Raw genomic sequence first — 26,940 nt, 5'->3', positions numbered from 1 at the left:
AATAATCTTGTCTCCGCTTGCAATTGGATTCAGTTCCGGGATCGCAGCTTGACTGTTTGGTACGGCCGAAAGGCGGCATCCATGTTGTTCACGCTCCGCTGATCACGTGGCCTCATTTGTCTGTATTCTGCTTATGAGCCGGGATGCTTATGAAACACGGGTGTCAAAACGAATATATTTACCAATTATACGTACGGTCAGTTAGCCAGTCCAAGAGACAATACCCTGGTTCTACCACCTTTAGGTGTAATTACGTCGCATGCCCCTGGTTCACGGTTCGTCTGATCTCCCGTCATAAAACCACGATGTTTATTTACCTGGAGCCTCTGACAGCGCCGACTTCCTGTGTACATGTACGTACATGGCAATAAATAGTTTGACAGTTGTTTGACGGAATCAATCAATAATTATTGACACGGTGATGTAATGAAAATTTGTCACTATTCACAACTCCTATTTTTATTTTTCTATTGTTCAGCTGTATTTTCGACCAGTTTTATATGTATAAAAATCTTCTCTTGTATTGATAAACCAAACCTAAAAACATTATATAAGAACAATTGTGTTTTTAAACTGTAAGTTTTCTATTAAAACAACCATGCAAGTAAGATTTCAGCTGTAATATTACTTTAGTCACTCCACAGATTACACATCTTATATGCTGCAAACGCAGCGAATGTAATGCTACTACGTCACAGCTGCCTCGGTAATTAAGGGCTGGAATGTTTTTGTGAAGGCAGTTAGAGCAGACGAATTTTCCCCCTCGCTGTATAATGACGGTCGCTAACCATATATGTGTATTTTTACTGTTTTTGGCTTGATGTGATTGTCCTTTGGTGAAAACAAATGTTCAATTGTGAAAGCAAACCCTTTTCCCCTGAACGTTAAAAGACAGCTGACTTTGTTTTTGTCTGAAATATGAACGTTTGGAGTCGTTTATATATTCGGAAATCCATATTATGGTTAATATTGATGATATAATATGGACAATGGTAAAATTCATTATCACAGTTTAAGTGCCATTCACAAATGTATGTAAATCTACTTTGTGATGAATGAAGCATAGCAATAAATGTATGCATCTGATTCTTCATTTGTTCTGTATTCTTTGACGAGAATGAGTTTCGTTAATGATGATCACTCTCACAGATTTTTTGATAAGAGGATAGGACTTTAACTGGAGAATAGTTATGAAAAATATATATATAAGTATAGGCGGTCTGTGAAACTGATACCTCATTGATTTGCTCATCGGGACTTGGAAATCATAATCTGTCATTAAATTGATTCTAAAATATATGGTTTTGACTGTAGTACATCCTGACATCATAATATTATGTTGTAAACAACTTATCTTATCTTATGTTAAGTAAAACAATTATTGATAACTTCCTGAATTCCAATTGTTCAATGAACAGAATTATTCACAGCTCTGGCGTGAGACAACAATAAATTAGATGTTACCAAAGATTGTCCATTTTATGATCTTAGGCACTTACATGTGAGCCATCTAGACGACTGTCTGTTTTGTAATTAAATGGCAGCTGCCATCCAGCCGAATACTTAATCTTGAGACCTATTAGTTGTCTCATAATTAACCAAAACATTTGCCCAAGAAACCAAACTCTAGCTCGCAAACACCCCTTACTCACCCCAATATCCCAAAGAATAACTAACTACCTCAATGAACACCAAACTCAAAATCTTAAACAAAACTGCAAAAAATCAAATATCTTCACCCCTAAACTCAAAATACCAAAATAGACACAATGCTAGCTAACCAAATAAATAAACAAACCGACCCAAACATAGCTAAAACCACCACACTTGCATTCATACACGAAAATTGGCCAAATGGGTGTCACATATACACTGACGGATCTTCAGACCCGATCTCCAACCACACAGGCTTCCGAGTCCATACCACACAACCAGTTATATCCACACAATCTTACCGACTCCCTAACAACCAATTTATATTCACGGCCGAACTTATGGGCATGGCCTCAGCCCTGCATAACCAAAAATCTAAAAACAACAATAAAATCCTAATTCTCACCGACTCCCTTAGTGGACTACAAGCCCTCCAAAACAAAAATACCAAAAAACGACCTAAATTAATCAACCAAATACTTAAAAGCTCCAACGACCTAACAAAAGCAGGCAAACAAATAACCTTCTTGTGGATCCCCGCCCACGTAGGAATTTACGGCAAAGCAGCTAAATTATCTCTTAAAATACCAAAAATAAGCCTAAACCTACCCATCTCCAAATCAGAAATTAAAAGTGTAAACAAACAAAAAATGGCATAATCAATATCAAAACTCAAATAGCCAAATAAAAAAGTGGTCAGAAAACCACTTGCCGAACCTAAAATCCTACACCCCTCTAAAAAAATTGACAGATTAATTACAAAACTCCAAACAGGACACACGAACCTAAATAACCACCTAAAAAAACTTAAAAGACACACCACAGGCAACTGCCCCCACTGCAAACAACCTGAAACCACAGAACACGCACTCAACCACTGCACCCACTACCAAACACACAGAACCACACTACAAACCACCCTCAATCTTAATAAGGTTCCTACTCTAGATGAAATACTAAACCCTCAAAATAAACTAGAAAACTTCAAGGCCCTAGGCGTCTTCCTATTCAAAAAAAGACCTAATTAAGCGCATCTAAAAACTAATTAATCTACCAATCCAAAATCCAATAAACATACAAACACCCACCTTACCCGGCTCCCTTAGTTCCCTCCTCCACACACCTCGGCATTTATTCCAAATTTAAAAATCTCAAAAATTCAATGTAAGGAACCCCTAAAAGCCCCCTCTTGGGTTGCACACACCACTTTCATCCTTTTCGGAATACACTAAATGGTCCGGCCAGGCCCGTGTGCGAAATATGCTGCAGTCGGAAAGCGCACGTTAAATCTTCTATATCAGTCAGTAGTTGTCTCAGCACTACACAATCAGCAATCTAAAAAACAACAAAAAATCCTCATCCTAACCGACTCCCTCAGTGGACTACAAGCCCTCAAAAATAAAACACTAAAAACCACCCCAAACTAATAAATCAAATACTCAATAGCTCAAACAACTTAACTAGGGCAGGTAAACAAATAGAGTTCATTTGGACCCCCGCCCACGTAGGAATCTTTGGAAATGAAAAGGCAGATAAAGCAGCATTATTATCCCTTTAACTCCCAGAAATAAGCTTAAACTTACCCAGCTCAAAATCAGAAATCAAAAGTCTCACTAAACAAAAAATCAACAAAAAATGGCAAAATATATACCAAAACTTAAATAGCCAAATCAGGAAAGTACCCCCAAAACCCCTAAATAAACCAAAAATACTACACCAATACAAAAAAATCGACAGAATAATTACTAAACTACAAACAGGCCACACCAAAGTAAATAATCACCGTAAAATAGCTAATCTACACAAAACACGAAACTGCCCACATTGCAAACAACAAGAAACACCAGAACACGTATTCATTCACTGCACACACTACCAAACACACCGAACAACACTACAGACCACCCTAAATCTTAAAACCGGACTTACACTAGAATCAATTCTAAATCCACAAATTAATTAGTAAAATTCAAAGCCTTAGGTTTATATCTAATTAAAACAGGACTAATTAGTCGCATTTAAACCCCAAATAAAATGATAAAACCAAAACTACCTTATCTAACAACCACCCAACACACACAGCTCCCTTAGTTCGTCCCCCCAACCACTCTTGGCATTCTCAAAATCTCAAAATTTCAAAATTACTATATAAGCAACCCCTAAAGCCCCTAATTCATAGTCTTTTTATTGTTCAAATTACTGCTAAAACATATTTAAACGTGTTCCTTCTAACCATATTTCCAAACAATTCCAAACCATTCCAAGTCATTCCAAACATTTCAAGTGTTGGAAATATGTTTGGAAATGTTGCCTTTCCAAATTTTGGATTTTCTGGAAAGATCGATCTTTCCAAGCTTTGGAAAGTTTGGAATTAGCGATCTTTCCAAAGCATTCTAATGTTCATTCCAAATTGGAATGGACGCTATTTGGTCTTGTGTGACGACCCGATCCCGTTAGTCGCCTCTTGCGACAAGCATAGTCACGTTTTACAGCAATGATGGGTTGCTGGCACATCAGTAAGTATAGTTACTTTTGGTATGGCTTTTATGTGTGATGTCTGTAAAGAGATAGTATGGACATGTTTGCAATATGGAAACATCTGTATATTTGTTGTGGTTATTGTTCTTGATTGTGCGTCTGTGTTATATATTGTTGGTTTGTTCTTACATGTCTGCATACATAATGTGGATGATGCTCATATGTTTGTTTGTGTGTATACGTTTATAAACATAACTGTTTGTGTACATATTGCACACAAACAATAACACATTTATTGTTAGACCCATGAATTTCCGGGTAGAGAATAGGTCTTCAGCAACCCATACTTGCCATAAAAGCCGACTTTGCATGTCGTGAGAGGCGACTAACGGGATCGGGTGACCAGGCTAAATGACTTAGTTGATGTCACCATATCCAAAATGCGTAGATCGATGCTCATGATGTCAATCACTTGATTATCTGTTCCAGACTCGATTATTATAGATCGTCGTCATATAGCTTGAATATTGCTAAGTGCGGCGTTAACCAACATACAAACAAAAGCTAAAGTAAGTTAATGTTAGGTTGGTGCAAACATTAAGCATTAAAGAGGGTAAACGTTTTGTTTATTTAGGGATATAATGATTGAGGGTACTGTTCATATATGCATAAAACTGTGTATATAATGTGCAAGTTCTGTTCACAAAGGCATACCTATCTATATAACCATTGCCTTTTTTCATAGCTTAATATGTGGATTTATAAACTGTGAGTTTCGTTCATACATGTGTCATTCTATGTGTCTTGTGAATTGTTTCTAAACATTTTATGCTAGTTAAGTATCAAAATAGAAATATAAAAAAATAAATATGGCAGAATGTACAAATTCATGACAATGCTGTGTTAGTTAGACCAAATGGCTAAAACGTAGCTTTCAGCTAAATTCTGTTTCTGAAAAGAAAATGATATTCTGTGGTGATAAGCATTCATGTCATTGATTTTATCATACTATTGTATGATGCATATTATTATGGGTTTCTTGGTAAATTAACACACCATGTGATAAACTTACGTCGGTTTGATTCCTAAGATGAAATATGTGTCTTGCATTCTCCTCAAAATTCTTTGATTCAGCACTCAGTAGGTGGCAGGTTAAAAGTTCCAAATCGTATTCAAAACTCAAACAGCCACCTTGTTCAATACATCTGACTTGGCACAACTTAAAGCCAATGTTCCCAATAGTGCCATAATTTCGAATCGTTGTGTCCCTTACAAAAATGTGGCATGGAACCTTCAAGCACGTTGACAATGTAATAACAGAATAAGCTGCTAATATCAGAAGCATGTTCCCACTGTCACCGAGACACTTCATCCTGGAGAGATCTTAGAGAAGCACAGGATGCACCACTCCGGACACAAATGTCCAGACGCTTCCTCTGACATATATCACCAATCTGACGATGGATATAGCCAATATGATATATATCACCACGTGACGTCCCACGCGTTGTCTATATCGCGTTTCAAGTCGTGCAGAACGACACTGTATACGACATGTAATGATTCAGTATAGACTAAACCTATAAAATATTTATCTTTCGTCTTGAAAATAGCAATGAAATGTCACATAAAATATCAATCAAATGATAAGAACAAATATGTATTCAACAGAATTATAATAATTATTTACTGAATGACATATATCTTTCCCATGATATTCGAGAATGATTATCATCAGGTAACGTGAAGAATGTGGTGACTATTATTGTGTTACCTCTCGACTTCCAAATTGAAACAATAAGAAAATCTAGAAATGTATGCGCCAAAACATTCAATAAGAAAACAACACATATCAAGGAAACGAATACAATTAGCACTCTCTGGAACTTTCCAGTGGCTGGTTTGGTTGTATATTTATAGTGGAACAAGAACGTGTTTACGTATCTCTCACACATTTCGTGTCTTACGTTTTTCTTCGCTTAGGTACCAGGTTTCTCGAGAACATCGGTCATCATCCCTGATTTCCCTGCCTAGGCCCTACCGGAAGCTTGGCCATTGTCGACGCTGAGTGAATATATCTTTTTGTCACTGACTTATCCTATCACCACTGTATTTTTGTATTTGATACTGACCACTGCCATCAAATTATATATTGCCATTGAATATATATTGTACTCCCACAATATTGTGTACTGCCATTGTAATTGCTGTGCAATAATTTGTATTGATGTGTAAACCTAGTTAATTTTTGTAATACACGTGTTGATTGTATACCGCTTGTTGGTTATCCACACTTGGTTCTTTTACTTACATATTTCTGGATTAACATATTGTTTCAATTTGGGAATTGACATGTAACATTGTGCAATCTACACATACCGAAAACCATGTGGGAATAGTATCCTACTGACGCATGTTGCCCAATCTTGGTGTTTTCCATCAATTTATACTTTCTCACATTCTTTTGCATTGATGAGGGTGCCTCTGATGTGGCGATCTCAAGAGACGAAGCCAGTACCTGATGAGGCTGTTTACATTGAAGTGCTTACAGTGTTCGGTCCTTTCTAAACACGATGACTTTACTTTGATACTTCTAAATTGATATCCAAACCTCACATTATAGAACAGTCTTGAAGTTTATTTAATCTTCATTGTAACTTGACAACATTATCAGCTATCCCGTGAAGATTCCGGGTAAGAATTGGTTTTCAGCATCCCATGTTTGTTGTAAGAGGCGACTAACGAGATAGAGTGGGCTAGCCAAATCCATCAAATCAATATTATATTTTGGGGAGAGAAACTAGAACAAGTTGATCATTTCATACTTTGGTATAAACTTTCACAGAAATCATCAACAGCAAACGCAACAGAATCAACGAACTGCCTAATGAAAAGAGCACGAAACGTGAACCGACCATGACATTGCCTACATGTATTGAAAGCTTTTGATGTGATGGTAGAACCAATCCTTCTCTACTGTTCCGAAATATGGGGATTTGCTAATTTAGAAATAATGGTGAAAGTGCACCTGAAATTAAACAAGGGTAACTGGTCTGAGGAAATAAACATGGTTAATGGTTTATGTGGAACTTGACGAATATATGACTTGTGTCAAATCGGTGAATGATGAAGAAGGTAGCTGTATATAACAGTGACTGATTCGTCATTGATAACACGTATTAAACATTTATCTCTTTTCTTGGAAATATATGGAAAGCCAATCCAACGTCAGCTGAAAATGAGACTCCATATTTATCTGATTGTAATGATTTACTAAAACTGAATTTGAAATATGTGAGTAGGTGATTTTATTGTATCTCTGTGACTTGACTAGTTTGCGATTGTTTTTGTCGTTGTAAGAACAGTTAAAAGAAAAGTGTTTCTACTAGGTACCATTACACATAAAGACGATTAAAATGTTTACCATTCGGCCACATAGACACACAGAAAAGTTTTAACCGGCACATATTTTCAGCCAAAACACATATCCTCACGTCATACAAAACGTAGATGCGAGAAAGTCATACAGTTCGATGTTCTTTTTTTGTTTTGCTATCAACGTTGCTGTATCATCTTTGTTGGTCCTGACGTTAATGTCCAGAAAGTCCTTTGAAATAATAAACTTCACCATGTCTAGATTCCCCTTCTGACAGACCAAGTGAAGGAAGTTCTTGCCTTGTTTTGTCACCATTGACATATTACCCCCTCTGCTCAGAACGAAATAAAACACATCTCTGTGTCCCATCATTGCTGACAACACCAGTGGTGTCTTCCAATACCGTTTTCTGCTGTTGATATCTACAGCGTTCTGAGAGACAACGCATTTAACAATGTCCAAATGTCCCCCAATACACGCCGCATGAAGGATGTTGGTACGTCCAGTTGCCATCAGTGACACATTACACCCTTCACTCTAGATATTGCAAATTGTATACAAATATCTAAAATAAATAACCAGAGTTTGATTGTCGTCTGTATCACAATCTGTATGTGTGGTTGGTCATCAGGTTGTCATACTTGGTGACTTGGTTGACAGTGTGGTGTCATACCCCGATGACGTGGATCATTTCCTATAATTCTGTTCACTGGATTGACTGATGATCCACGAAATTGGACCTGCATCAACCAAGACAGCGAGCCTGACCACCCGATCCCGTTAGTCGTCTTTCACGACAAGCATAGTCGCCTTTTACGGCAAGCATGGGTTGCTGAAGACCTATTCCACCCCGGATCGTCATAGTGATCAATTGATATCACATTTATCACGCCCCATGGAATATGTTACGGCAAATTATCGAGACGAGTTGACTAACATAACTTTTGTGAATGATGAGTCTGTAATACAAATTGCTTTTCTGGATCGTGGCTCCAAACATTGGGACATGATTTGACTACGCAGGGGCTATTCAGAGCACTTGATCAGAAGTATGATTTGGTTGGTTTGTTGTTTAACGCCGCACTCACCAATATTCCAGCTATATGACGGCAGTCTGTAAATAATCAAGTCTGGACCAGACAATACAGTGATTAATATCATGAGCATCGATCCACGCAATTGGGAGCGATGACATGCATCAACCAAGTCAGCGAGCCTGACAGAAGTATGAAAAACTGCATGATTATATGCTTCTGGTATTGTTGATACACGCATATGTCTGTATAGATATCTGTATTTTATTGTAGGTACAGTTCTTGTGTGTGTACCTGATTACATAAGCTTTTATATGTATGTATATGCCACAGTCAATGTCAATAATCAGGTAATATGTATATTGACTAAAAATGTCAGTCATTTTGTAAATTGACATATTCACTCAGGCAATAAACATGTTGACTGGAAGTTTCGATCAATATGCCAATTACCTGAAAAATGAGACTGGATTTTACACAGATTGACTGAAATGAATTCCTCAAGAGACTGCTTAATCTCTCCATGTATATAGTAGGATCTACTTTGACCTTATGATCATCAAAGGAACTCGTCTAAGTATGCAGTTCACACAATATATTGGAAGCAATCAAATGTCACCTTCTGCAGGCAAGGGAGGACTGCTGACTATAATGTCCAACTCTCACTCTTGTCGAACTAGGCTAGAATTTCGTGGCTTAATTATAGCGTCATCAGTTGCTAATACGAGTTATGTATTATATGTCAGATTCAATCCCTCATATCTCGTGCATGAAAAGATTTGGAAAAGATATTTGTCGACGGCCAGTTGACGGCACACATGCTTTGCAAATCCTACAATCGCCTTAACCATCCATGCAAGTTGCCGTGTTGTTAAGGATTCAGATGTCGATTTTGTTACACAGTTTTGAGTGAACTTTGTGCAGATTCGTTAGGCTAGCCAAAATTCGGAAGTTCCAGCATAGTTTGGAAAGGGTGGAAACTAGAATTGTATAGTCAGAAAACTCCCTTGACTCGTGAAGATGTCTGATGTTAATACAAAAAAAATGTCAATACATCAAAAAATTATTTTTGTTTTTCTAATAAATATAAAGTGAAACAAATTTGAAGCCCAAAAGTTGATTAGACAAATAATAGGTAGTAGTGTCCTGAAGCAGTCTCCTTATCAAAGCAAATAACCTGATTTGAAACCAGATAATTAAAATGGTTATTTGTCAAAACAATAGGTGATTGTGACCTGTAAGATACAATGGACCACAATCAACTGTTGCAATGGCGGCTTCAACTGAAGGGCTGTTAATAAAGTGCCTGGTGTCACCAAATCATGAAGAACGACACTGTATAAGACATGAACTGATTCTCTACAGACCATACCTGTAAAGTATTTATCTGTCGTCTTAAAACTAGCAATGAAATGTCAGATAACACATCAATCAAATGAAAAGAACAAATCACTATAAAAACAGAATGATAATAATGATTTACTGAATGATATATATCATTCCTTAAATGATTATCATCAGGCCGTGTCAAGAACGTGGTGAACCAAGTCAAACTGCGTCATCTGTTAGATCTAAGCATAAACATTGAGATAAACAAACTATTTTCCACAGGGCAAGGGCTTGACTTCAATTTTCCAATTGTTACATTCCCTTTTTTGTCAAGCAATCTGGATGCAGCCCGAGCCTTTGGTGTCTACATTTCACAATTCTGTAGGTCCCATCGAGCCTGCCCTTAGAGTGTGTTTTACACGTTTTAGATTAGGTTTGAACAATTTAGTATGTAATACGGGTCGTTTTTCCTGTTTCAAAAAATATGCGTTTTTGTTCTTTTTGCCCCACATTTATTGAAAACGAATACCATTTTATGCTTATCTGTCCATGTTATGAATCGCTCAGAACAAAATATTTCCAAGGCTTACCCAAAAACATCAATACACTAATCAAGTTCCTCCGTTTTGATGAAATATCTAACGGGCAACAAAAGAATACTATCCTATACATTAATTATGGTTTACGACTTCGCAACCGTCTTTGTACAAATGATGTAACAGTTTAATTATTCTTTAGGTTATTTGCCTTCATTAATCAAATGTACACGTACACATCTCTGTGCATATAAGTCGGTTCCAAATTAAAATATGAGATATCTATTCTACAGTGGGACTACATCAAATTTAAAAGCACAGTAGGTTGATCTCCTAATTAGACATCATTTAAAGGTCACTAGCCATTTGGCCTAATAATTGGGCACCATCTTCCTGAGTTAAAGACAATTGAAGAATGTACAGATGCCCTTCTCTTTCCATAGACTGGATAAATGTCACAGATGACCTTATATGTTCCTTTATGATCATATCTGTGTCAGTCAGTTCTGACTGAGAAAAGTAGATGGACATTTGAGTGAGTGAGTGAGTGAGTGAGTGAGTGAGTGAGTGAGTGAGTGAGTGAGTTAATATTTAAAGTCACATTGGCATTGTTTCAACCATATCGTGACTTGAGCAAGTTATGCATTTATATAATATCTTAAGACCTGTCGTCGCAGGACAGTATAACAACTAGCAAAATATCACACATTCTATTTGTAAAACTAGTTTTAGAACAATAAAAATATTAAATTATAACACACGACACAATATAAAAACGGGCTATAGATAGTCAGCAACTGAAAGCAGACCACCATACTGGGGACCATGGGGACTTACAGTACCTTTGCTACCTGCATGGACCCCAGCAGGATTTACAAGATGGACATTTGAAGTTAAGTGAGTATTTATTTCCATTATTATAATAACATTATGCTTCACATGGTATGTTTCTACCATATATATAACAGCAAGTTGACGCTGAATAAGAGACACACAGAACAGTTTAATCTGGTACATATTTTCTATCCAAAACACATTTCAAACACATTCACAAACACTATTTCCTTACATCATACTAAACATGGATAATGGTACAAATGAAGGTACCTATAGACCACCATGCGACACGAGAAAGTTATGCACTTCACTGTTCTTTCTTCGTTTCGCAATCGACGCTGCTGTGTCTCCTTGTCTGGTCCTGGCGTTAATGTTCAGAATGTTCTTTGAAACGATATACTTAACCATGTCTAGAGTTCCCTTAGTACTGACCAAGTGAAGGATGTTCTCGCCTTTATAAGTCACCATTGACATATTACCTCCTCTTCTCAATATGAAGTAAAACACTTCTCTATGTGCCCACTGTGCTGAGATCATCAATGCTGTCTTCCCATTCCAACGTCTGCTATTGATGTCTACAAAATCCTGAGAGACAACGTATTTAACCATCTCCAAATGTCCCCCAATGCAAGCCGCATGAAGGATGTTGGTATCTTCATTTGCCGTCAGTGACACATTACTCCCTTTACTTATAAGAAAGTCCAACATTTCTCTGTTTCCCAGTCGTGCTGCCACCATCACTGATGTCCATCCGTGTTGTCCTCTTCTGTTGATGTGTACCTTGCTCAGTGAGAGGACATATTTCACCATCTCCATCTGTCCCCCAGCACAGGTATAAAGTAGGATGTTGTTACCACGTTTATCTCTCAATGACACATCAGCTCCTTTACTTACAAGAACGGCAAACACATCTCTATAACCCCTGTTTGCTGCCATCATCACAGGTGTCCTGTTGCACTTCGTCCTACTGTTGATGTCAACGATATTCTGTGATAAGATATACTTTACCATCGCCACATGTCCTATACAAGTGGCTATGTGAAGAATGTTGTAACCATGATCTTCAACAAGTGACACATTACTTCCTGCGTTTATGAGAAGTTTTATGACGTCCTTATGTCCTGCGCATGCTGCCGCCATCACCGGTGTCCTTTCCCGCCTGTCCCTGCTGTTGACATCCAGTTGTCCTTTAGACAAGATACGTCTCACCATGTCCAGGTCCCCCTCCCAGCATGCATCGTGAAGTTGGTTGTCCATTGACCTGCCCTCCTGGTCACATGGTTTATCTTGTATGTATCTTTCAGGAGAAAACTGCTTTCCACCTGTATATATTGGAAAGTTGATATAAATATCTGAACAAAATATCCAGCGTTTGATTGTAGTTTATATCACAATTTGTCTGTGTGGTTGGTGATTAGATGACGTGATTAACAGCGTGGAATCGACCCCCGACGACATGAATAATTTCTCATGATACTGATCACATGATTATCAGGTCCAGAACCGATGTGTTACAGGCCGCGTTTGTGTGGCAGGAAACTCCTTGATGCGGAGTTCAACAAACAAACACTAACTTTTTTCTGGAAAATTGTGTGAGAGGCGGTTGCTACCAGTAGAGCTTTTTCCTTTTGATGAACACCGGGTGTCATCACAATATTTCAGTTATCCATCATTTCAATTTTATTGATCATTGCTTTTTACGACCCATGGAATTTGTTTTGACATAAAAGAGACGAATGTACTAAAACAGTTTCTGTGGACAATAGTTTTCTTTCGGGAAACTTTTCATTGAAATTTAGAAACTGTTTTGGCATGTGATTTCTTATTTGATGCATTCTTTATTTTGAGGAGCATCTGCCTCAATCATTCCCATCAAAATGATGCAATTACCTGTAACATAAACCGTTTGTCCAGATCGAGCCTTGAAACATCGAGACGTGACACTGCAAGACTTGGCTACACAAGGGTCAGTTGGAACCTTTAGTCAGAAGTAAGAAAAAGTATATGATTATAATGTATGTTTGTTCTATATGAAACGGGTTTTGTTTGTTGTTTAACGCCGCACTCAGCAATATTCCAGCTATATGACGGCGGTCTAGAAATAATCGAGTCTGGACCAGACCACCCAGTGATTGACATCATGAGCATCGATCTACCCATTTTGGATATGGTGACATGCATGAACCAAGTCAGTGAGCCTGACGACCCGATCCCGTTCGTCGCCTCTTGCTAATAGCATAGTCGCCTTTTACAGCAAGGATGGGTTGCTGGCACAAGAATATGTATAGTTACTTTGGGTATGGCTTTTATGTGTGATGTCTGTAAAGAGATAGTATGGACATGTTTGCAATATGGAAACATCTGTATATTTATTGTGGTTATTGTTAATGTTTGTGCGTCTGTGTATATATATTGTTGGTTTGTACTTACATGTCTGCATACATAATGTGGATGATGCTCATATGTTTGTTTGTGTGTATACGTTTATAAACATAACTGTTAAAACAGTTAAAACGTATCTTTCAGCTAAATTCTGTTTCTGAAAAGAAAATGATATTCTGTGGTAATAAGCATTCATGTAATTGATTTTATCATACTATTGTATGATGCAGATTATTAAGGGTTTCTTGTTAAATTAACACACCGTGTGATAAACTTACGTCAGTTAGATTCCTAAGACGAAATATGTGTCTTGCATTCTCCTCAAAATTCTTTGATTCAGCACTCAGTAGGTGGCAGGTTAAATGTTCCAAATCGTATTCAAAACTCAAACAGCCACCTTGTTCAATACATTTGACTTGGCACAACTTAACGCCAATGTTCCCAATAGTGACATAATTTCGAATCGTTGTGTCCCTTTCAAAAAAGCGGCATGGAATATTCAAGCATGTTGACGATGTAATAACAGAATAAGCTGCTACTATCAGAAGCATGTTCCCACTGTCACCGAGACACTTCATCCTGAAGAAATCTTAGAGAAGCACAGGATGCAGAGACTGATTTCACCACAGCTGACAAAAAACGTCCAGATACTTCCACTGGCTGATAGGACTGCGCCAGGTGACGTCCCAAGGTAACGTCCTGTGTCAAGTCGTGAAGAACCACAAGAAGTACTCATGAATAGATTATTACAGTATCTATTTCTAGTCTTGAACATAATCAATAAGCATCAGTCAAATGGTAAGAAAAAATCAGTGATTAACAAAATGATAGTTATGATTTACTGGATCAGTGTGTCGCCAAATATTTGAGACTGGATATCTCTGGCGTTGAGCAGGTGAGTCGCATTCTACAGGACTAGTCTACAGAACTAATGACGAATAGGGTTCAACCTTGGATATGCATTGAAGATCTGAAATGAAAATAATGATTTGGATGCCACAACAGATAATCTCAGTTCCAATTACTTGTCATGTTAATGATAAATGTTTTTATCAGTCACAGTGATAAGTACAGCGTATGATTTGAGGATGCTCTTGAATAGATGACACCTGTCGAAACATTCATTTTAAACAGTTGGCGGAAGATAATACGTCAACTATTTCTTTGTCAACGCCTTCATCTTAGCAGCTTTTCATGTAATGGCTATTCCTGCTGGTGATATATTTTCGACACATTTTATATGTCAAATAGTGTATAATGTAGAGTTAAGTTACACACTGACACCACTAATATCACAAGGCCAAGGAAAAGTAGACCAACCTATGGCTTAGGCCCCGCTACCCGAAAGAAGTATTGGGTTAGAGCTCGACCAGGTCGCCCATGTAACAAGGATCAGTTGGCACAGGCCTTCTGAGAAGAATGGTCCACTGAGATACCATCAATAAGTACCATCTTTCAACATCGTCTGGTATGATGCAGTCGGGAATCAAACCCCAGGGCTTCCGCTCTGTGGGCAGTTTATATTTATAATAGGCCTGGGTAATTCACATCCCAGTCAGCAGCTGTTTCATACAGTTGGACAATTGGAGTCAATAACCTTGTCCAACTATACGACTTGCATGATATGGCCTCTTGAAATGAGATCATATTTTCTCAAGTAGTTGGAGGCTAATTTTTGGTTTGCACAAAATTGTGACCTGTGCGTCATTTGTTTTCATTCGTGTTGATCCTTGGAAATATTTCCTAACATTATCTTTTCATTTAACTGAACATTTTCTTAGTAGGGTTGCATTCGTGATGTATTCTCGATGAAGATGTCAGCTTTGATGAAACAAAAATGATAAATCATTGCATTTCCATGAATTACTTGTTAAAACATAGTGTTGCAAGATGCTAACGCTTGTTGAAACGTACTTTTCGCCCGCCTGGATGTGACATTATCATTACTTGTGAGTGAGTGCGTGAGTTACGATTAACGTGGCTTATAACATTATTCCAGTTATATCACGGTGTGTCAGCTTCATGTTAGAGGAAAGCTCGAAGTGATGCAGGTCTATAAGTACTATAAGTGGGGCCCTATTCTGCCCCCGAAATCCCACTTTTTACTGACGGAAAGATCTTTTACATGGATCAGTGCTGTTCAAATATAAGCTATAATCATTCACCATGTCATCAGCAGAAGCGGCACAATGTCAACAATCTCCTGTTCCGTCCATCTGGTATCACCTTATGTGAACTATTCCAAGAATAGGTCAGTCATGTTTTCGTTTGTATTGGCCTTATACGGCCTTATACGGGGGGTCATCGTCTGGTCTTTCTGTCTGTCCGCCCCTCCCTGTCTGTCCGTCCCTCCAGCCGTCCGGAGCATAACCTGAAAACCGTGAAATATTTTTCTCCCAAATATGATACATTTATTAAACAGGGGCTGAAATGGCGCCTTTTGCTATTTAGGCAGTTTGCAGAATTTCCATGGAAACAACCTGGACGTATTAGCTGAAAATAGGTAGGTGTCGCTTCCGAAGCAAAACTTAAAACATCATAACTTGGTACATGTATTAATCAGGGACTGAAGTGGTGCCTGTTGCTTTTTAGGAATATTTAAAAAAAAAATCTGTTTCCATGGCAACAAGTTTGACTTTGACTCTGTTCACACTGGTGTGTTTGTCCGAATCATATCTCGATAATGATTAGGTATTATTTCATGAGACTTTGCACACATAAAGACAAGGTTGTCGACTGGTGCTATTTAAGGATTTTCATATTTTTTATATATTTTACCCTTCATTTGGCAACATGGTTTGACTTGCACACTGTTCATATGTGTATGTTTGTCCAGACCATATCTCTGAAACTAAAAGTCTTTCATGACACCTTGTCCACACAAAAACAAGGTTGTCAAATGGTGCCTTCTGCTATTTACAGACTATTTGAATTCATATTTTTTTGATAACTCAATAACCACTCATGTATACGGCGCCGTGCCATCATCAAGCCAAGTGGACGGTAAGGGGTAAAAAAAAAGCCATGAAAAATCTAAAAAAATATACATAGAAGTACTGCATATTGTAATGTTTCACACTCGTCCATGCACAGGAAATATTCTCCACTGATGTAATATGCGCCTGTTCATGTGACACAGAGGTCATGTTCTGTCTCTTTTTATTAGCATTAAGGGACATCCGTAAAAAATATTTTCTCATGTTTGGTCTTGCTTTCTCAGCAGCAGCGACCATCTGATTTTTGTGCTCCCTATGTCTTTTATAATAAAGCATCTTGTCTCGACCGATCTAAAAAACAAAGCAAAAATGAATAATAATGAATGTGCAATCGATCATAATTCTCAGCTTCCAGGGGGTTAACACAAGAGAAGCTTGAAGGTTTATGGACACACGGCCATCTCATTATACATGGCACCCATTCACTGCTGGGTGAACAGGGACTCTTCGAAGGAAGTCACTTGTCTAACAAAAAGAAGCCACATTTAAACTGTGTTTCAGTATTAAGCAGGATCTGACGAAACCCTAGAAAAACTCACCACGTTAGTCAAACTAATCCCCCATCCACCTACTCTCTGCAAACAACGCTGCATAACTTGTGCCTAATTTGTGATTCTTAGGCATATTGTGAACAAAGCAGACACTATATCGACGTTTTGTTGGACAGAACTGAAGCCCAAGAAACTTTCAGTCCAGCTGGTCAAATTGGTCACCCACCCACTTCATCGACCAACCCCTCTTGCCATTTCCTGGTTTGTGAACCAATACAATACACAGGATCATATGCCACCATGAACAGGTTTTCTGTTGCCACAGGTGTGAGTGGCGGGCGGAACTCGTAGGCTTACCCTTTTTGAGAAAACCAGGTGTCATCATTGATCTCCAATGATCCATTTATATAATTTTCACTACTGTTTTATCTTTGATGGTCAATGGAATCTGTCGAGACCGGTCACTTTCTGGCGTTGATGCACTTATGTAAAAACGTTTCCAGTGTGAAATGTGGCAGAAAAAATAGATGTTACATTATATTTGTTTAATGTCTCTCCGCGACCAACACTATCACATGTATACTCAGACCACAATAATGAACAGTCATTATTTGAAATTCTACCATGACATTGCTAAATGCTTGATTCTGATTGGATAAAAAGTGGTTTCCTTTTGGCTATGGAAACCACTTTCACATATATATATGTTGAAATCTGGTATGGGTGCGCACCTGATATTGTTTAATAGCAAAATGTGTCAACTGATATTACAGAAATATCACGTGCCGCCAAAAAATACACGACATGAACACAAGTTGTTATTGTGTTACATAAAATAGCTACGAGATAAATCGCAAAGAACAATGAAGAACGAAGCGTGGCTTATTTCTCGCCCTTTCTCGAGATTCGAACATGCGCTCGCAGCTTGATGTCGTATATTGGACGACGTTATTTTTGAGAGGAAACTGTCTAGTGAGTTGGTTCCCCATAGCTGGGCAAGTCAGATAAACGTGATGGCCGAACGATCGCATCCAAAACCGGGAGAAATATGACAATCGGTTGTGGGGAAATACCTACCTGTGCATAGAATGGACTTGTCCGACATTGTCGAGGTCGGATTCTCTTCAGGGAGTCATCATTACTTAAATACGGCTAGATATGTTTAAAGCTTATACATTTTATCATCATCCTTAAAGGGGCTGTACATAATGTTGAAATCTCATATAAGAAATAAGAAATCGCACAAGAAAGTATGCAGAGAGAATAAACCACACTTGTTTCACCTGAAGTATTTTATTGCACGATAAACAACTCCCCCTCGTCATTTACGTCTTAAATATTGCTTTTCAGGGCTACTTCTTGCACCTTAATAAGATGAACACTGAAACACTATGCATTTATTCGTTTTACAGGATAATAACCAATCCAAAACATTGTTCCATGGTTACAGTATATATAGGTGAAGGTCATAGAATGATGGAGGGGCTTGTGACCTAAGGGTATATTGTGAACACTTTGTTTTCGATATGACATTGAAAAGTAATTCCATGTACAATGTAATATAAACTATTCAGTGCAGTACTATGACTTTTGTTACGGATATTGTGTTTTTCAGTGACAGTTTAAATGTTTTCACCAAACATTTGTTTCAGTACGTGTCCCATGTACTCATATGAGCGTAGACACTATGTTATGGGGTGCTGTACCTACACAGGAATATATCTATATATATTTCCAAGGATAATGTTCACACAAGCATGCCTATCAGAAATAATTCCTTGCAAAAGACCTTAACAGAAGTATTATCCTCAATCGCTCATTATATTAGAGGCCAGTTTCTGAATAATTTAAAACAAGAGGCCATGTACTTAACTTCGGAAATTTGAATTTGAATGAACTGTATTGAGTCCAACTGACATAAAGAATTCATCTTCATCTGAAAGATTCGTGTCGATAGATGACATGTTCATGTTTCAAAGTTGTATTCAATACTCAAACAGGCACCTTTTTTAATTACTTCTAACTTGGAACAGCTTGCGGCCAGCGTTCTTGACATTGACAGATGTCCATTATGGCATTATGGCATTATGGCATTATGGCATAAGGTCTCATGTTAATTGCTACACTTGGGGGGAAAAACAGTGAATGTGAGGAGCATGTTGGTACATTGACCGAGACACAGCTGTATCATATCGACGTGTTTGCAAAGGAGCACTTGCTGCAGAGACTGGTTACATAACAACCAACACAACTGTCCACACACGTCCATTTAGAACCGTCATCAGAAACTGATACCAAGCTAAGGATCAATATAAGATGTCTGCCAAATCGATGAATAGTGAAGAATGGGGTTATATATGACAGGGACCGATCCTTCATTGACAAAGTGCATAAAACATTTATCTCTTCTTTTATTTATATATCGAAAACCAATCCAACGACTGCTGGGAAAAGTATTTATCAGATAATGAAGATTTACTGAATGCAGTTATTTAAATGCAGTTAAAAGAAACGTGTTTCTAACAGTTACCCTTACAAATAAGGAAGATTGTAATGTTTACCATTCAGCCATATGGATTTACTCAAAACATGATTCCGAAACATATTTTCATTCGAAATAGAATTTCCAAACACATTTCAAACTCATATCCTAACGTCATACCAAATGTGGACGACGGTACAACAGAAGTAACCTATAGACATCCATGATATGAGAAAGTCTTACACTTCACTGTTGTCTCTTCGTTTTGCTACCAACACTCCTGTGTCTGTTGATCCTGAACAGGGTCCTCCTTGTGAGCCATTGTGAAGAATGATGTAACCGTGATCGGCAACAAGTGACACATTACCTCCTGTATTCATAAAACTATTCATTACCACGCCCCCATGCCCTGCTCATGCTGCCGCCATCACTGGCGTCCATGCCTGTTCAATGTCCTTCAGAAAAGATGCGTCTCATCGTGTTCAAGTTACCCTTTTGGCGAACACAGGGTGTCATGACTGATGTTAAGTGATGAATTGGTTGCTTGGTTTGTTGTTTTACGCAGCAATATTCGAGCTATATGATGGCGGTCTGTAAATAATCGAGTCTGGACCAGACAATCCAGTGATTAATATCATGAGCATCGATCCAAGCAATTGGGGTCGATGACCTGCATCAACCAAGACAGCGAGCCTGACCACCCGATCCCGTTAGTCAGCTTTTACGACAAGCATAGTCACCTTTTACGGCAAGCATGGGTTGCTGAAGACCTATTCTACCCGGATCATCATTGTGATCCATTGATATCACATTTATCACGCCCCATGAAATATGTTACGGCAAAATATCGAGACGAGTTGACTAACATAACTTTTGTGAATGATGAGGCTGTAACACAAAGTGCTTTTCTGGATCGTGACTCCAAACATTGGGACATGATTTGACTAGGCAATGGCTAGTCAGAGCCCTTGGTCAGAAGTATGATTTCGTTGGTTTGTTGTTTAACGCGGCACTCAGTAATATTCCAGCTATATGACGGCGGACTGTAAATAATCAAGTCTGGACCAGACAATGCAGTGATTAATATCATGAGCATCGATCCACGCAATTGGGAGCGATGACATTCATCAACCAAGTCAGCGAGCCTGACAGAAGTATGAAAAACTGCATGATTATATGCTTCTGGTATTGTTGATAAACGCATATGTCTGTATAGATACTCTGTGTATGGCTCTTATAAGTGAAAATACATGATATGGATATGACAACTTTTGACATATGGATACATCTGTATCTTATTGTAGGTACAGTTCTTGTGTGTGTGCCTGATTACATAAGCTTATATGTGTATGTACGACTCGTATATGTCACAGTAAATGTCGATAATCATGTAATATGTACGTTGACTAAAAATGTCAGTCATTTTGTATATTGACATATTCACTCAGGCAATAAACATGTTGACTGGAAGTTTCAATCAATATGCATATTACCTGAAAAATGAGACTGGATTTTACACAGATTGACTGAAATGAATTCCTCAATAGACTCCTTAATCTCTTCATGTAGTAGGATCTACTTTGACCTTATGATCATCAAAGGAACTCGTCTAAGTATGCAGTTCACACAATAAATTGGAAGCAATCAAATGTCACCTTCTGCAGGCAAGGGAGGACTACTGACTATAATGTCCAACTCTCACTCTTGTCGAACTAGGCTAGAATTTCGTGGCTTAATTATAGTGTCATCAGTTCTATCACGAGTTATGTATTATATGTCAGATTCAATCCCTCATATCTCGTGCATGAAAAGATTTGGAATATCTGTCGACGGCCAGTTGACGGCACACATGCTTTGCAAATCCTGCAATCGACTGAAACATCAACGCAAGTTGCCGTGTTGTAAAGGAATCGGATGTCGATTTTGTTACGGAGTTTTGAGTGAACTTTGCACAGATTTGTTAGGCTAGCCAAAACTCGGAAGTTCCAGCATAGTTTGGAAAGGGTGGAAACTAGAATTGTATAGTCAGAAAACTCCCTTGCCTCGTCAAGATGTCTGATGTCAATACATAAACAAATATTTTTGTTTTTGTAATAAATATAAAGTGAAACAGATTTGAAGCCCAAAAGTTGATTAGACAAATAATAGGTAGAAGTGTCCTGAAGCAGTCTCCTTATCAAAGCAAATAACCTGATTTTAAACCAGATAATTACAATGGTTACTTGTCAAAACAATAGGTGATTGTGACCTGTAAGATACAATGGACCACAATCAACTGTTGCAATGGCGGCTTCAACTGAAGGGCTGTTAATAAAGTGCCTGGTGTCACCAAATCATGAAAAACGACACTGTATAAGACATGAACTGATTCTCTACAGACCATACCTGTAAAGTATTTATCTGTCGTCTTAAAACTAGCAATGAAATGTCAGATAACAAATCAATCAAATGAAAAGAACAAATCATTTAAAGGTCATTAGCCATTTGGCCTAATAATTGGGCACCATCTTCCTGAGTTAAAAACCATTGAAGAATGTAGAGATGCCCTTCTCTTTCCATAGACTGGATCAATGTCACAGATGACCTTATATGTTCCTTTATGATCATATCTGTGTCAGTCAGTTCTGACTGAGAAAAGTAGATGGACATTTGAGTGAGTGAGTGAGTTAATATTTAAAGTCACATTGGCATTGTTTCAACCATATCGTGATTTGAGCAAGTTATGCATTTATATAATATCTTAAGACCTGTCGTCACAGGACAGTATAACAACTAGCAAAATATCTAATTCTAATTGTAAAACTAGTTTTAGAACAATAAAAATATTAAATTATAACTACACGACACAATATAAAAACGGGCTATAGATAGTCAGCAACTGAACGCAGACCACCATACTGGGGACCATGGGGACTTACAGTACCTTTGCTACCTGCATAGACCCCAGCAGGATTTACAAGATGGACATTTGAAGTTAAGTGAGTATTTATTTCCATTATTATAATAACATTATGCTTCACATGGTATGTTTCTATAATATATATATACAACAGCAAGTTAACGATGAATATGAGACTCACAGAACAGTTTAATCTGGTACAAATTTTCTATCCAAAAGGAAATTGGAAACACATTTCAAACTATTCACACACATTTACATCATACCAAACATGGATAATCGTACAAATGAAGGCACCTATAGACCACCATGCGACACGAGAAAGTTATGCACTTCACTGTTCTTTCTTCGTTTCGCAATCAACGCTGCTGTGTCTCCTTGTTTGGTCCTGGCGTTAATGTTCAGAATGTTCTTTGAAAAGATATACTTAACCATGTCTAGAGTTCCCTTAGTACTGACCAAGTGAAGGATGTTCTCGCCTTTATAAGTCACCATTGACATATTACCTCCTCTTCTCAATATGAAGTAAAACACTTCTCTATGTGCCCACTGTGCTGAGATCATCAATGCTGTCTTCCCATTCCAACGTCTGCTATTGATGTCTACAAAATCCTGAGAGACAACGTATTTAACCATCTCCAAATGTCTCCCAATGCAAGCCGCATGAAGGATGTTGGTATCTTCCTTTGCCGTCGGTGACACATTACTCCCTTTACTTATAAGAAAGTCCAACATTTCTCTGTTTCCCAGTCTTGCTGCCACCATCACTGATGTCCATCCGCGTTGTCCTCTTCTGTTGATGTCTACCTTGTTCAGTGAGAGGACATATTTCACCATCTCCATCTGTCCCCCAGCACAGGTATAATGTAGGATGTTGTTACCACGTTTATCTCTCAATGACACATCAGCTCCTTTACTTACAAGAACGGCAAACACATCTCTATAACCCCTGTTTGCTGCCATCATCACAGGTGTCCTGTTGCACTTCGTCCTACTGTTGATGTCAACGATATTCTGTGATAAGATATACTTTACCATCGCCACATGTCCTATACAAGTGGCTATGTGAAGAAGGTTGTAACCATGATCTTCAACAAGTGACACATTACTTCCTGTATTTATGAGAAGTTTTACGACGTCCTTATGTCCTGCGCATGCTGCCGCCATCACCGGTGTCCTTTCCCGCCTGTCCCTGCTGTTGACATCCAGTTGTGCTTCAGACAAGATACGTCTCACCATGTTCAGGTTCCCCTCCCAGCATGCATCGTGAAGTTGGTTGTCCATTGACCAGCCCTCCTGGTCACATGGTTTATCTGGTATGTATCTTTCAGGAGAGAACTGCTTTCCACCTGTATATATTGGAAAGTTGATATAAATATCTGAAATAAATAGTCAGCGTTTGATTGTAGTTTATATCACAATTTGTGTGTGTGGTTGGTGATTAGATGACTTGGTTGACAGCGTGGAATCGACCCCCGACGACATGACTAATTTCTCATGATACTGATCATATGATTGTCAGGTCCAGAACTAATGTGTTACAGGCCGCTTTTGTATGGTAGGAAACTCCTTGATGCGGAGTTCAACAAACAAACACGAACACCGGGTGTCATCACAATTTTTCAGTTATCCATCATTTCAATTTTATCGATATTTGCTTTTTACGACCCATGGGATCTGTTTCCACATAAAAGAGACGAGTGTACTTTAACAGTTTCTGTGGACAATAGTTTTCTTTCGGGAAACTTTACATTGTAATTTAGAAATTGTTTTGGCATGTACATGTGAATTCTTATTTGATGTATTCTTTATTTTGAGGAACATCTGCCTCAATCATTATCAACTAAATGATGCAATTACCTGTAACACAAACCGTTTTTCCAGATCGAGCCTTCAAACATCGAGACGTGACACTGCAAGACTTGGCTACACAAGAGCCAGTTGGAACCTTTAGTCAGAAGTAAGAAAAAGTATATGATTATAATGTATGTGTGTTCTATATGAAACGGGTTTTGTTTGTTTGTTTGATTTGTTTGTTTGTTTTGTTGTTTAACGCCGCACTCAGCAATATTCCAGCTATATGACGGCGGTCTATAAATAATCGAGTCTGGACCAGACAATCCAGTGATTGACATCATGAGCATCGATCTACGCATTTTGGATATGGTGACATGCATAAAACAAAATCAGCGAGCCTGACACTGGACAAAATATCATCCATTCCAAAAAATCCAAAACTTGGAAATACTACCATTCCAATTGGAAATATGACCATTCCAATATTTGGAAGGTCACATTTCCAAGCTTGGATTTGTTTGGAAATGTTTGGAAATGTTTGGATACAATATGTCATAATCATATCTGTTAAAAGTTGTACAACTTTTGACGTTATGTGAGATTAATAATGACATGAAAGTAAATAATTAAAGTATTTTGGCACTATGTACCACGAAAAGACCAAATCATGAGCAAATTTAACTAAAAGAAATTCTGTCATTCAAAGTGGCTACTGTTTATATTTAATTTCTTATCTTCCTTGTCTACAATCATATGACATTGACTTTGAACTTTGAACAATTAAACAAATATTTTGTTTTCCCATACCGACTTACGGTTGTCGTAGAACAAAGACCGTTTCGAGAATATAGAGGGACTCATTATTATAATTTGAACTAATACACATATGTACATAATAGTACTAGGTATAAATGATTTTTGATAAGTGTTCGTACAAGAATAGGAACTTCGAATTATCTGGGAATTATGCGCAACACATAGGGCTGAAAATTTTATAATTGTTGTGGAACTATCTGACGGTAATTCAAAACAGGGAACAAGATTTCGTCAAATGAATCTTTGTGCCAGGAATGCAACGATTTAAATGCTGACAAAATGAATAAACATATCTGGAACAGAGTAGACTGTTCATGTGGACAATTATATGCTACGTCTATTGCCAATGAAGTTTATCACCCCATGTTATAGCATTTGTTTCATATAAAAGATAGAAACCAAATAAATGGGACAATTAGTTGTTATGAATTAGCTTTACCTCTGTGACATATCACACAACTAAATGTGAATATGTTTATCAAATAATCAATGACAGTAATTAACGTAGTGTCCTTTTTTATACACAATTTAATTACGTATTGGGGTACAATATATAATACATATATACACGGAATGATTTCTTATTTTGTCAATTTAATCATAACCCAAATCATGAAAATCAAAGTGTGAAAGTAGTGACTATCTTTATGATCAAGGGCATAAATACTCAATTGTATCTATTAATCCTAATAGTATAACAATAAACCCTGTTATCCACGTAAGCCTAAACCTGGGAGAAATAAAGTTCTGTTCTGTTCTGAAGACGCCGTCATGATTAGTTGGCGCCAGTCTAGACTGTCCAATCAACGTGAATATACAAACCGTGATGTTACTTGACCAGTTGATGACACCTGTCAAACTCAAAGTGCGCCTGGTCCTCCACCCACCATGTGTAATACTTTAGCGTACTTGATTGTTTAATTTGCAGTTATATCACTGTTAGGCTGAGTGATGAGAGAATACATTTTGTTGTTTTTGTTAACGATCGTTTCCATTTTCAAAGTGGTAACCTTATAAGTGACTAACTTTTTTATCATGATGAAATGAAACATATTAAATAATCAGAGGGACTGACGATCGCATTTTTCGCATAAATGTCATTCTCGCATTAATTTCATGATTTACTTAGATTGATTTGAACATTTCTGAGCAACGATCATGTTTGGGTAAGGGAAATAATCTTGTCTCCGCTTGCAATTGGATTCAGTTCCGGGATCGCAGCTTGACTGTTTGGTACGGCCGAAAGGCGGCATCCATGTTGTTCACGCTCCGCTGATCACGTGGCCTCATTTGTCTGTATTCTGCTTATGAGCCGGGATGCTTATGAAACACGGGTGTCAAAACGAATATATTTACCAATTATACGTACGGTCAGTTAGCCAGTCCAAGAGACAATACCCTGGTTCTACCACCTTTAGGTGTAATTACGTCGCATGCCCCTGGTTCACGGTTCGTCTGATCTCCCGTCATAAAACCACGATGTTTATTTACCTGGAGCCTCTGACAGCGCCGACTTCCTGTGTACATGTACGTACATGGCAATAAATAGTTTGACAGTTGTTTGACGGAATCAATCAATAATTATTGACACGGTGATGTAATGAAAATTTGTCACTATTCACAACTCCTATTTTTATTTTTCTATTGTTCAGCTGTATTTTCGACCAGTTTTATATGTATAAAAATCTTCTCTTGTATTGATAAACCAAACCTAAAAACATTATATAAGAACAATTGTGTTTTTAAACTGTAAGTTTTCTATTAAAACAACCATGCAAGTAAGATTTCAGCTGTAATATTACTTTAGTCACTCCACAGATTACACATCTTATAT

General features: G+C 37.8%; 1 protein-coding gene across 1 annotated transcript in view; it reads right to left on the bottom strand.

The window, feature by feature from the left end:
* LOC139457425 (ankyrin repeat domain-containing protein 17-like) overlaps positions 1-26,940 on the bottom strand; it is a 114,688-nt gene that overhangs the window by 3,136 nt on the left and 84,612 nt on the right. The window contains exons 12-13 of the mRNA XM_071238825.1: positions 23,000-23,842; positions 11,723-12,565 (exon numbers count right to left, since the gene is read on the bottom strand). Of these exons, the coding sequence (XP_071094926.1) occupies positions 11,723-12,565; positions 23,000-23,842 (1,686 nt within the window). The remainder of the gene's footprint in view (positions 1-11,722; positions 12,566-22,999; positions 23,843-26,940) is intronic.

This window comes from Haliotis cracherodii, unplaced genomic scaffold (genome assembly GCF_022045235.1).
Source record: "Haliotis cracherodii isolate W230 unplaced genomic scaffold, xgHalCrac1.p SCAF_12, whole genome shotgun sequence".
In the NCBI taxonomy this organism is placed as follows: Eukaryota; Metazoa; Mollusca; class Gastropoda; order Lepetellida; family Haliotidae; genus Haliotis; species Haliotis cracherodii.
The sequence above is the reverse complement of the archived record's forward strand: the minus strand, read 5'-3'. Positions and strand labels throughout refer to the sequence as shown.